Genomic DNA, 13,008 nt, shown 5'->3' on the forward strand with positions numbered 1-13,008 from the left:
GTTTTATATATATAACCTGATATTTAGAGATAAGAACGAAGCTGAACAGGTTGGGGTTAAAGTAATTCAGAACATAGGGGTAAGGAAGACAGTGTCTATATTTTAGAACCACACATACTCTTTGAGGCCAATGAAATAAAGGTTTATTTGATCTGGGACTGAAATTTTCTGAAGTGTATAATCTAATTCAACCTATCTGTATAGCTCACTTGAACAACTAAAACACAGGAAGCCCAGAATAAGAAAGAGGTCCTTTAATCCTATATAGATTATTGTAATGCCTGGAAAGATCCTAGAGTATATTAAGCAGATAATCAAAAAGTATTGGCAAAAGCCAACACATAAGCAAACTCACCACCCTCCCCCTGTCCACATGGGACATGACTCCCAGGGGTGTGGACCTTCCTGGCAACGTGGGACAGAAATCTTGGAATGAGCTGAGACTCAGCATCAAGGGACTGAGAAAAACCCTAGAATGAGCTGAGCCTTAGCATCAAGAGATTCAGTAAACCTTCTTGACCAAAAGGGGGAAGAGTGAAATGAGACAAAGTATCAATGACTAAGAGATTCCAAATGGAGTCGAGAGGTTATCCTGTAGGTTATTCTTACGCATTAAGTAGATATCACCTTGTTATTCAAGATGTAATGCAGAGGGCCACAGTGGCTCAGCAGGCAGGAATGTTTGCCTGCGATGCCAGAGGACCCAGGTTCGATTCCCGGTGCCTGTTCATGTTTAAAAAAAAAAAAAAAAAAAGATGTAATGGAGAGGCTGGAGGGAACTGCCTGAAAATGTAGAGCTGTGTGCCAGTAACCATGTTTCTTGAAGATGACTGCATAATGATATAGCTTTCACAATGTGACTGTGTGAGCGTGAAAACTTGTGCCTGATGCTCCTTTTATCTACCTTGTCAATGGATGTGTAGAACATATGGAATAAAAATAAATAATAGAACAAATGTTAAAATAAATTTAGCTTGAAATACTAGTGATAAGTGAAAGGGAGCAGTAAGGGGTATGGTATGTATAAATTATTTCTCTGTTTTCATCTTATTTCCTTTTCTGAATAGAGGCAAATGTTCTAAGAAATGATCATGATGATGAATATGCAACTATGTGATGATATTGTGAATTACTGATTATATACGTAGAACGGAATGATCAAAATAGGAATGTTTGCATTTGCTTGGTGGTTTTCGGTATTTAACAAAATAATATAAAATAAAGTATTGGTAAAGTCCCCTGAGGGAGGAGACAAAGACTATGAAACTATTAAACCATACCATCAGGGAATCCCCTGATACTGTGTCAAACCTTAGTGATACCCAAATCAACAGGACATGCCCTCGATCACGAGGCTTACTTTGGTGAAGCTTATGTATATAGCAGAGCAGCTTAGACTACCTATAGGCATGCTTAAGAGTTACATCTGGAGGTCCTCTGTTGTTATTCAGGTGTGGCCTCGATCTCTCTAAGCCCAACTCTGCAAGTGAAATCATTGCCCTCCCCACTATGTGGGACATGACATCCAGGGATGAAAGTCTTTCTGGAAAGGTGGAAGGACTCCCAGGAACGAATCCTGGCACCATGGGATCAACAATTACATCTTGACCAAAAGGGGGAAAAGAAGTGCAATTAATTATCAGTGGCAGAGAGACTTCAAATAGAGTAGAGAGGCTACTCTGCAGGTAGCTTTTATGCAAGCTTCAGGTAGACCTTGCTACCTGTCATAACCTGCCAACCCCCAAGCAGGACCATTCCAACCAATCCTAAAGAACGCCTAGGGCAATATATAAGATTCCACAAGTGTTCCAGGCAGTAGAGTAATTTGCCAGAAACCTACAACCTCCAGATGGGTCCCAGGTCCAGGTAAGTCCTGAAACCTAGCCCAGCCTGTTCAGAACATCAGACAGTTCCATCTCCCTACCTCATATTACTGACAGACCCTTCTAATATCAAAAATTTAGAATTGCCATAGCCCAAGCATCCCCCAAAGAGAGGTATGGAAAGATCAAAGATGATAGTGAAATTATACACAGATAGGACTTAAATGAATATGAATGCTGAATCATTAAATTGATATCTCTTTTAGACTCCAGTATTTTTAGAGCAGCTAGAAGTAAAAAACAAAAACTGTGACACTGTAACCCATGTCAAAGTCTGAAACATGGTCTACAACTAATTGTGGGGCTGTGCTTGGAAATTTATAGCTTTTTTTTTTGTATATATGTTATTGTTCACAAAAATAAAGAAAAAAGTTGACTGTAATGATAAAAAAGTATTTAAGCTCTCTAGCCTCCTATATTCTGGAGCAGCCAGAAGGAAAAAAAAATGACAGGATTGTATGCCCATGAAAAACTCTGGGATCTATCCTATAACCACTTTTTGAAGAGTGCTTTGAAAAATATTGCGTTTTTAATTCTTATATATATTATACTATACGATAAAAAAAGTTAAAAAAATAAAAATAATATATACAAATGAAAATCTAAGTGATTATTTTATACTCTGTAATATAATTGAAATGACAATCCAATAGCACCTGATTTCTATTACAATGCTATGATTTCATCTTATAAAATCATTAGCATAATGTCATACTCTTACATAACCAAACTGATTTTATTTTTGTTCTGCTTCACTTGCTGCATCTGAGCTGAAACTTGCATTTCTTCTGATAACTGCTTTGTAACTTGGCAATATTTTGTGACAAGAAGCAAAAACTATTTGGACCTTGAGAGTATTCTTACCAATTCTCTATAATGCACCACAAACTGATGCTGAATGTTAAAATAAGAGGAAAAAATCTGACACTCTTACAGGAAACTTTATTATATCTTTTTATGGCTTGTTTACTTTTACCTAAAGTTCAGTAAGTAAAAATCTAGATGGTTAAAAAGGGAAAACATTTTTACAGCTGTGACTTACTTCTTAAAGAAACTAAGTCTCAATAAAGCAGTACGTATAAACAGTTATAAAGGTTTGCATTGAACTTGGAATCTTCAAACAATTAGCAAATAGTTATAAACACCTGCTGTGGAAAAGACAGTACTATAAGGAATACAAATATAAACAATCAGAAGATAAAGTTCCTCCCTCTAATAAGCAAAATCCTGTGGGGAGTTTTACACAAACGTTACACACAAGCGTGTAGAAAAATGTGGTCCTGGTTCCACTCACTGCCATGAACTACCTCTGCTCTCCATGGTTGGTCATTTGAGAGCTGATTCTTGAAGTGAACATGCTTTAACCCCTACCAAAGGACAGCAGAATGATATTTGGAGAGGAAGTCTAAGATGCATGGTAAGCAAGGTTTTTATGCTCTAGTTCAAATTAAAAAATCAACACAATTTGCAAAGTTGGATATAAAATGACCTCAATTTTTAATTAATCTTTGAATATATGAAATATCAAAAACATTATTAAGGACTCTGTGCACTGTGGGAAAAATTATGTGTAAAATTATTAAGAACATCAACTCTGGAGTCAGACTGCCAGGGTTCAAATCTTGGCTGTATCCCATAATAACGTAGGGACTTTTGCCAAGACACACTCTAAGCAACCATTTGTATATCTACAAAATGAAGATCAAGACAGTACCTATCTCATAGTGCCATCATAAAGATCACAGGAGACAATCCATCAAAAGTGGTTATCACAGTGCCTGGAACACCATAACTTTCAGAAATGTTAACTATTATTATCGTTTTTTATTACTGCCATTATTATCATTGGCAGGGCTGTATAACAAAAGGGATTTCGACAGCAAACAGAGGACTTGGGTTACCAGATGAAAGGGAACTTCTCTAAGCCCCAGATTCCTCATTTTAAGGTCAGGTAACGATAAGGCCTACCACCTTGGGTCCTTTGGGATGCATGCAAGATGCCTAATGAATGTTCAGTGCTTAGACCAGGGCCAGGCATACAGTATTTGCTTATGCTGGTTTGAAACTCTTGTATACCCCCCAAAAGCCATTTTAATCTGCTGGGTGGGATCTTTTTTTATTGTTTCCATGGAGATGTGACCCACCCAACTGTAGGTGGGACTTTTTGATTAGGTGGTTTCCATGGGGATGTGTCTCAACTCATTCACGATGGGGTTGCTTACTGGAGCTCTTTAAGAGGGAACCATTTTGGAAAAAGCTTCAGTGCTGACAGAGCCCACATAGCCAGACACATTTGGAGATACGGAATGAAAATGCCCCTGGGGAAGCCCTATAAAATGAGGAGAGAAAGCTAGCAGACGTCACCCTATGTCTTCCTAGATGAGAGAGGTGTCCAGAAGCCAAAGACCCCACCAGAGGTCAGCCATGCCTTTCCAGCTGAAAGAAGTGTTCTGAACAGCATCACCTTCCTTGAGTGAAGGTAACCTCTTGTTGGTTCTTAATTTGGATATTTTCACAGCCTTAGAACTGTAAACTTGCAACTTAATAAATTCCCTTTTTAAAAGCCATTCCATTTCTGGTATATTGCATTCTGGCAGCTTTAGCTAACTAAAACACTGCTCAACACACAATTGTTCTTTCTTATCAGTATTCAGCTGACAAAAAGTATATAACTAAATACACTGTTATTAAAACACCAGGAAGGAAGTAAAACAGGTAGGGAAGGGGAGGGCCTACAAGGGGTGGCAGGGAATGCCTCCTGAGGAAGTGACAGTTGATCTATAATCTAGGGAATGAACAACAGCTGGTTGTGAGAAAAGCTTAGGGAAAGAGCTAGAATGAACACTACCTAAGGACAGAGGATGACTCCCTTTGTCAGTCCTCTTCATCACTATATCCCCAGACTCTAAAAAATGCCTGACACACAACAGACACTGAATAAAGATGTGTAGAACAAATGAATAGAGAATATTTTTCAGCAGAGGAAATAATAAATGCGAAGACTTTGGGGGGAGAACCAGCTCGGCATGTCCAAAAGACAGAGGGAGGCAGAAGGGCTGTAGAGCTGTGAATGGATACAGTATGGCTAGAGAGCAGTGAGTGAGTGGTATGAGATAAGGTTGGTGAGGGAAGCAGGGACAGATTTTATAGAGCTATTTTTATTTTTCCTTCAAAGATTTTAGTCTTGATTCAAAGAGATGTCACTGAAGGATTTTAATGGAGTGGTATGATATTTATTTCTTAAAAAAATCAATCTGCTGCAAGGAAAAGATATTTTAGTGGAGTAAGAATGGAATCAGAGGCCATTTGAGAGGCCAGGGCAACACGGCAAGCAAGAGGTGAAGGTGGCTGGAAGTAAAGTCGTGGATTTGCTAATGGACTAGATATGGAGGGGTAAGGGAAAAGAAGAACTCCAGAATAACTTTTAGATTATTGCTTATGCAAGCAAAGGATAATTGTGCTATTTACTGAGAAGGCAACAACTGGGAGGAAACAGGCTGGAAAGAAGAACAACGAAAATTGAGATTCCCATTTTGAACTGGTTACCTTGAGACATTTTAAGTGAAAATGCCGACTAGGCAGCTGGTCCTATGAGGGTGGAACACAAAGAAGGTGGTCGGTGATGGAGCTATACATGTACAAGTCATCAATATAAAGATGGTATCCAAAGCAAAGGGACAAGGGTTAGGCTGTGGGTCACTGTTGGGTAATAAGAACCATTTAATCTACCATGTTTCCTTTCTTGCCTGGCTGACAAGTACCAAACTGAGCAGAAATCTTAGAGGAAAACTATCTTTACTGAAGTTCTAGATAGGATAATCTATCCCCTTTTTTTTTCCCTCCTCAATATAGTGTCTAGTCTTCTTTCATATAACATCTCTTTTTCTAATTCTATGTATAAGAAAAGAAAGACATAAGAGATGAGGTAGGATTGTGACATGATTTGGAGAGTCAAGGAGACTGGCTCCCACATTACCTTGAGTATTCTTCAATTACGAAGATCTACGTTTCAGTTATTTGTGTGCGTGCACCTCTCTAACTCCTCAAGGACATCAGCCACATCGTATTCATCTTTGCATTCCTGTGAAATGCAACAATGTCTAGCTCAGTGTGGGCAGGCAATAAATGGGCATTGACTATTTGAATCGCAAATGTTTCTTCATTTCTAAATGGAAAAGTTTGAGGCCTTGTTTGAAAACTCTAAAACTTAGTTTTAAGAGGTTTTAAACACAAGATGGAACATAATTAAATGCCAGTCAGAAATATTTACAAAATGTTAGGTAACTAAGGGTAAACCTCAGGCTTACATTTGCATGGGAACATTTCAAGCAGAAGATAAAAAATGGACTGGGCTTTGATAGATGCATAGGATCTGGATAAGTGGAAAGACATTTCAGAAAGAAGCCAAAGTAGAGAGGAGGGGAGGGAAGAAATAGAAGGGTAGGAAGGAGACTATTCTGGCAGGAGGGGAAAGATTTTATTTTATTTATTTATTTATTTTTTAAAAGGACAGGGCTGGGGAGCTGGATAGAGACATATTGTTGACATCCTTATAGACTGTGCCAGTTTGAAAATATTATGTACCCCCAGAAAAGCTATGGTTTAATCTTGATTCAATCTAGTAGAGGTTGCCACTTCCTTGAATCTTAATTCAATTCTGCAGGGCAGAAACTTATGATTAGATTATCTCCACAGAGAAGCAAAGTGAGGAACCCCCACAGTAACAGAGGCTGAAACAAAAGAGCCCAGTAGCAAGGGACCAGCAGATGCCAGCCATGTGACTATCCAGCTGACAGAGGTGTTTGAGATTCATCAGTCTTTCTTGAGTGAAGGTAACCTCTTTTGGTGCCTTAATTTGGGCCCTTTAACTTCTTTAGAACTGTAAACTTGTAACTTATTAAATTTCCTTTTAAAAAGCCATTCCATTTTTGGTATATAACATTTCAGCAAACTAGAATGTATACCAAGAAATTCATGTTTTAAAGTTTTAGAAAGTCCTATATATCTGAGAACTTAAGTATAATTTCGAAGAGATGTTTAAAGAAGATCATATGAAGTTAATGTATAGAATGGATGAGGAAGTAGAAAAGCTGTCAGGAGTTAGATTAAAATCATAAACACAAAAAATAAGTACCAAAAATTATCTACTTTAGTAAGTACTGGAATTTCTTATTCAGATATTAAAAACACACTATTAAGTGAAAAGATGCTCAACATTATTAGTCTTGAGGAAAGTGCAAATTAAAATTACACTGAAATATAGTACACACCTACCACAATGGCTAAAATTTTTTAAAAAATGTTTTACATTAACAACTTATGACATGGATGCAGAGCAACTGGAACTCTCACATTGTTAGTGGAAATGCAAAATGGGTACAACCATTTTGGAAAATACTTTGGCAGCTCCTTGTAAAATTAAACACAGTCTTACCATATGACTCCATTCCAAGGTAGTTACCCACAAGAAATAAAAATAAACATCCATATAAATATTTACATGCAAACATTTATAGCAACTTCATTCATAATCACAAAAAACTAGAAAGTAAAATACCTATCAACTAGTGAATGGGCAAATAAATTCTGGTACATCTATACAGTGGAACACTACTCGGTTAAAAAAAAAAAAGAAAAAGAAGGGGAACAGGTTATTGGTATAGGCAACAACATGGATGAATCTCAACAGTATTATATTAATTGAAAGAAGCAGCTACAAAATGGTATATAGTGCATTATTTTATTTACATGATATTCTGGAAAATGGAAAGCTAGAGGGATAGAAATCAGAGCAGCATTTGCCAAGGGCTGGGATAGAAAGAAGACATTGACTATAGAAGAGTATGAGTTAACTTTTCGGGATGGTAGAAGTATTCCATACGTTGATTATAGGAGTAGTTATAAATATATTTGTCAAAACTCATAGAACTTTACACTTACAACTGGCAAATTTCAATGTATGTAACTTATTCGTCAATAAACCTGACTCAAAAAACCACTTATCTTAATATTTGCTCAAAGAAAAATTTCAAGGCATAGCATTGCTAACTATACATAACTTTGAGAAATTGTAGATGTTTCTTAACTAGCTAGAATCTTACAGATTCTCTTGATATTGAAAGAGATAAACATATGTCTTTTTCACTTGTTGGGCCTCAAAGCAGTCCTATGTAAAGTTCAGGCATAAAGATGTTAGAGAGAGTGCAGGATCTGTGTGAATGCTGGTTATTGAGACACTAATAAAGTGAGTCTTGTTTGCTAGACAGCTGTTGGCTTCATTGTTCTTTTGTCACACACTAAAAAAGGAGAGCTGTTATGCTAATGGAATGTGACCTTCTCATTGGATAGCAGTTACATCATGCAGCTAAACATTGCCTGAGAAATCCATTTTCACCATGCACCACAGAGAAAATGGTAAAAACAAAAACAGACAAATAAAACAACAATGAAAGGCGCCCCAAAAGTATTAAATGAGGAGTGCTATGTCTTAAAATCAGGAAATGACTGCTTTAAAAAAATATTTTTCAATACTTAATATTCCAAACTTTATTTTTAAGAGAGTAATGTTTTGTACTATTTTATTAGCCTTTAGTATATAACCTCAACAGAATCTTTCTGAGAGTCCAAAAACATTTTATAATACTCTTTAAAGACATTTTTTGTGACCACTCTGTGCTAGTTACTAACTCTATATAATCATGGGGTAATTATTTTTGTATTATTAAGTGCCTACCTAGATATTGTGCCATTTTACAGTTTGGTCATTTATCACCATTTTCACTCGAACGATGGCTTTTATGGTTGTTGTTTTTTTTTTCTTTCCTTTTATCATCAGCCACAGTGAGAAATACATTTGAGATTGCAACCCAGTTCAGAGATATATGTGCACACATCCATTATATACACAACATTTATATTTTACAAAATAATACCTCTCCCTACCACGTGACATACTCTCTATCTTTTTTCCTTTTTATTCTAGTCTTCAAAATGCTGACAAAGACCCATACAAATTATATCCTGACGCACAATTTTCAAAATTAACATACCAGGAGATAAAACCTACTCCAAAATTTCAGCATTTTTTCAACTCAAGATTAAATTTTTTTTTAATTTAACTGTTTGCTTTTGAACAGATGAGTGATCTTCCCTAAAGTTGACTCAAAACTCATCATCTCTGCTCCTTTTCCAGGGTCTCCTGGCCCTGGTGGGTGTAAGAAGCAAAGACGGAAGAGAACAGGCAGGGCCATGCCCTCCACTGTTCCCACCCTTCTCTCCCCACATATGCAGGAGGGGGAGGGCCTGGATACCTTCCAACATTCAGGGCCTTGCCTTCTTTCCTTCACCCCTTTCCTCACTGTTATTCCTTAACTTCTCTACAAAGAAAAGGGGATGAAGTGAAATAAAATACAACTGGGTAGAGAGAGAATACAGAAAAAAGTCAAGTTCTTCCTTAATATCTATGGATTTAAGGCACATATATATGCTTTCTTCCTAGTACCACAGACCTCTGAACAAATTTAAAAGGCTGAATTGCTTATAAAACTGAATATCACATACGAAAACTATTTTCAACTCTTAATTCTGAGTTGTCAAACTGTCAATCAATATCACACCCACTGAAAGGCTGCATGGGTAGCTCAGTGGTAGAATTCTTGCTTGCCATGCAGGAGACCAGGATTTGATTTTTGGTACATGCACACAGATACGCACGCACACACACATACATACACACAAATTATACCCAAGGAAACTGCGTATCAGTGACAGAAAATTTTTTATAAGAAGATTGACTTACTTTTAGGGACTCCCATAAAGGAAACTGGACCAAAGAGAAAGGAATCTGAAGAAAGAGAGAAAAAAATCAAACAAATTAGAGAGGAATGATCAGAGTTGTCTGGCATTACTTCAATGAACTCTTAATTATTTTATAACATTACTTCATTTTAACTTATGTAGATAAAGCTAATATTAAACAAATTTGTTGGTATAGTACACATAGTGTTAAGAAAAAGAGTTAAATCATAACTGCCTTTAGAGTTCTACTAACTTCTTCAACCTACGGGACATTCAATGATGTTGTGAAGCCCGTTTGAAACAGGAAAAGTAAAATACACAGAGGGTCTGACTACTGAAAGGACAAAATAAATTCTTCCCATAATAAATAATAAACCCTTTAAAGACTTGACATTTTTCTGCTTAAAGGCTACTGCTGTCTCCTCCTCAAGGAGTGCTAGGATTTAAAAGAGAAAAAAAGAGAAGGAGAGAGAGAAGAGATGGGGGGGAGGACAATAGTGGGGGGTGTAAGGGGAGGAGAGAGGGGGACAGGAAGAGGAAAGGGAAAGTGAAAATGAGAGAGGGAAGGAAAGAAGAATGGAGAGTGAAAAAGAGAGGAGTAGGTAGAAAGGAGGAGGAGAAGAAAAACAAAAAGCGGTTAGAGGGAGAGGACTGGCTAATGTGTTAAGGGAGGAAATAAAGCCTGAGCTGAAACAGAAAGTAAAGGGGCATCTTTTTTTGTTTTTATTGATTTTTAAATTTTTAACAAACATTCTTAACTTTTGATCATTCTGTTCTACAAATATAATCAGTAATTCACAATATCATCACATAGTTGCAAATTTATCATCGTGATCATTTCTTAGAACATTTGCAGCAATTCAGAAAAAAAATAAATAAAAAGAAAGAAAAAAATCACAAAGTCACATTATGAAAGCTATATCATTATATAATCATCTTCAAGAAACACGGCTAATGGAACACAGTTCTACATTTTCAGGCAGTTTCCTCCAGCCTCTCCATTACATTTTGACTAACAAGGTGATATCTATTTAACGTGTAAGAGTAACCTCCAGGATAACCTCTCGACCTTGCTTAGAAACTCTCAGCCATTGACACTTTATTTTGTCTCATTTTGCTCTTCCCCTTTTTGGTCGAGAAGGTTTTCTCAATCCGTAAAGGGGCATCTTACCAAACTGGACAGTACTTGCGGCAGTGGTCTAAGGGCCATGTTTAGATTTACAGTCTAACAAGATGCCAAGAGGACACCACTATGAATCAGTGAGCCCAAAGGCAGCGCTAATCATGCAAACAGTACACACTAACGTCAAGCACCTGATACTGCCCAACATGAAACTTTAGTGCTGGATTTCCTATTATATTAATTATCAAAAGCCAAAGACATCATTTTATAATAGTTTTCAAAAAGCTTCTCTAAACTTTTCAAAATTACAATATGTAATAAAATATACCAAAATGACTTACAGGTAGTAGGATTATATATTAATTTTCTTCTTTGTACTCTCCCTTCCCAAATGTAAATGTAACAAATTTTAAAAGAATGTAAATATATCACATTTATAACATGAGAAAGGTTTTAGAATTAATTTTAACCCACAAAATTGCATGGCATATCATCTGCACTTAATATTATTTAGATTTGAATTCCGCAAATGAACATTTTACCCCATTTTCCTCTATGAAAAGTTATTCATTAAACTGTTCCTTAAGTTTAAAGAAGTAATTTAAAAATCATACATTTGGAATGGCCAAGGTGTTTATTTTTTAAAGTGAGCCAACAGTAAAGCAAGACTACCTGATAGCCTAAGGTAATTAAATGTGCTGTAAATGCTTAAATAATTAAATTTATTTCTGGGTTCTGGTAGTGAAATATCCTTCACAAGATAAATTCCTGATGTGCGAAAACGTTTCAAACACTCTTCAAGTCCAAATTATAATGTATGTTTGTCATCATTTACAATATGTAAAGACAATAATGAAAATGTGTCCCACATATGCGAAAGCCAACCATGCCAGCAAATGAGGCTCCACAGCTAAAACAAATAATTCTCCTGACTTCCACAGAACATGAGCCTGACAAAAAGCCCACTCCTTCTCCATGTCTGGTTTGGAGTTACTTAACACTGATGTTTCTTCAAAATGTGGAATTTTATACCCCAAACAGATGTAAGCTGTTATTCTAAAATGTTTTATAGATGAAGAAAATGAATAGCTGCACTCAGAGGTCTTATTCTAAAACACAACATACCCATTTTATTGCACCAAATGTTACAAAATGGCTCACTGTTGTGACCTGTTTAATGCCTCCATTTAAGATGTTTTGTTTGAATAAGGTTGTTAAGACCCAGGGCACTAATAAGTGAGCAGCAGTAAACCCAGCTACCATCAAAGAGGCAGATACTAAGGGGAAAAAAAAACTCCTGCTAAAATTCAACATGAATTCCACTGAGTAATAAATATAGCAATAATTCTATACAAGAGTGCCTGTGAAGATCCCATGTGAAGTAGAGAAAATGGTATGTGGGTCTGATAAACAAGGATAGGAAGTGTTGGGTACTGTTAGTGAAACAAGGAATATACAAAATTATATTATGAACATTCTTCACCTATCACAAAATAACAGAGTTGAATTATCCTTGAGGCCAATCAATGCCTATACTCCTACAATCACATAATAAATGTAACTTATGGTACTTCAATAAATAATGAACTGGTTTGTAATATAACTGAAGCAGTATGAAGATATGATTTCAAAGGCCACTGAGCAAATTCTATTTTTCAATGGAAAGATCACATTTAGAATGTTAACACCATTTTTTAAAAAAGACTTGATTGGAAGCTGCAATAGCACAATATTACTATGAGTGATCCAGGAAGCCTAAGAAAGTACATTAAAAAGTTGTGAATGCTGAAAATTTCCCAACTCTTATGAAAGACTTAAAATTACAGATCCAAGAAGTGCAGCATACCCCAAAGAGAATAGATCAAAACAGACATACTCCAAGACATTTAATAATCAGAATGTCAGAGGTCAAAGAGAAAGAGAGAATCGTGAAAGCAGAAAGAGAAAAGCAATCCATCACATACAAGGGAAGCCCAATAAGACTATGCGCAGATCTCTCAGTAGAAACCATGGAGGCAAGAAGAGAGTGGGATGATATATTTAAATTACTAAAAGAGAAAAACTGCCAACCAAGAATTCTATATCCAGCAAAATTGTCCTTCAAAAATGAGAGAGAAATTAAAACATTTTCAGACAAAAAAATCACTGAGAGAATTTGTGACCAAGAGACCAGCTCTGCAAGAAATACTAAAGGGAGCACTACAG

General features: G+C 36.4%; 1 protein-coding gene across 5 annotated transcripts in view; it reads right to left on the reverse strand.

Annotated features, from left to right (window-relative positions):
* The window catches only part of SLC25A26 (solute carrier family 25 member 26), a 244,220-nt gene that overhangs the window by 44,682 nt on the left and 186,530 nt on the right, over nt 1–13,008 (reverse strand). For all 5 annotated transcript variants that reach the window (XR_013162646.1, XR_013162647.1, XM_077128765.1 and 2 more), the window contains one exon: nt 9,682–9,726. Coding sequence is in view for 3 of the 5 variants with exons in the window: in XM_077128765.1 (XP_076984880.1) it covers nt 9,682–9,726 (45 nt within the window). In the remaining 2 variants the exon portion in view is untranslated. The remainder of the gene's footprint in view (nt 1–9,681; nt 9,727–13,008) is intronic.

Source organism: Tamandua tetradactyla, chromosome 15, assembly GCF_023851605.1.
Source record: "Tamandua tetradactyla isolate mTamTet1 chromosome 15, mTamTet1.pri, whole genome shotgun sequence".
Classification (NCBI taxonomy): Eukaryota; Metazoa; Chordata; class Mammalia; order Pilosa; family Myrmecophagidae; genus Tamandua; species Tamandua tetradactyla.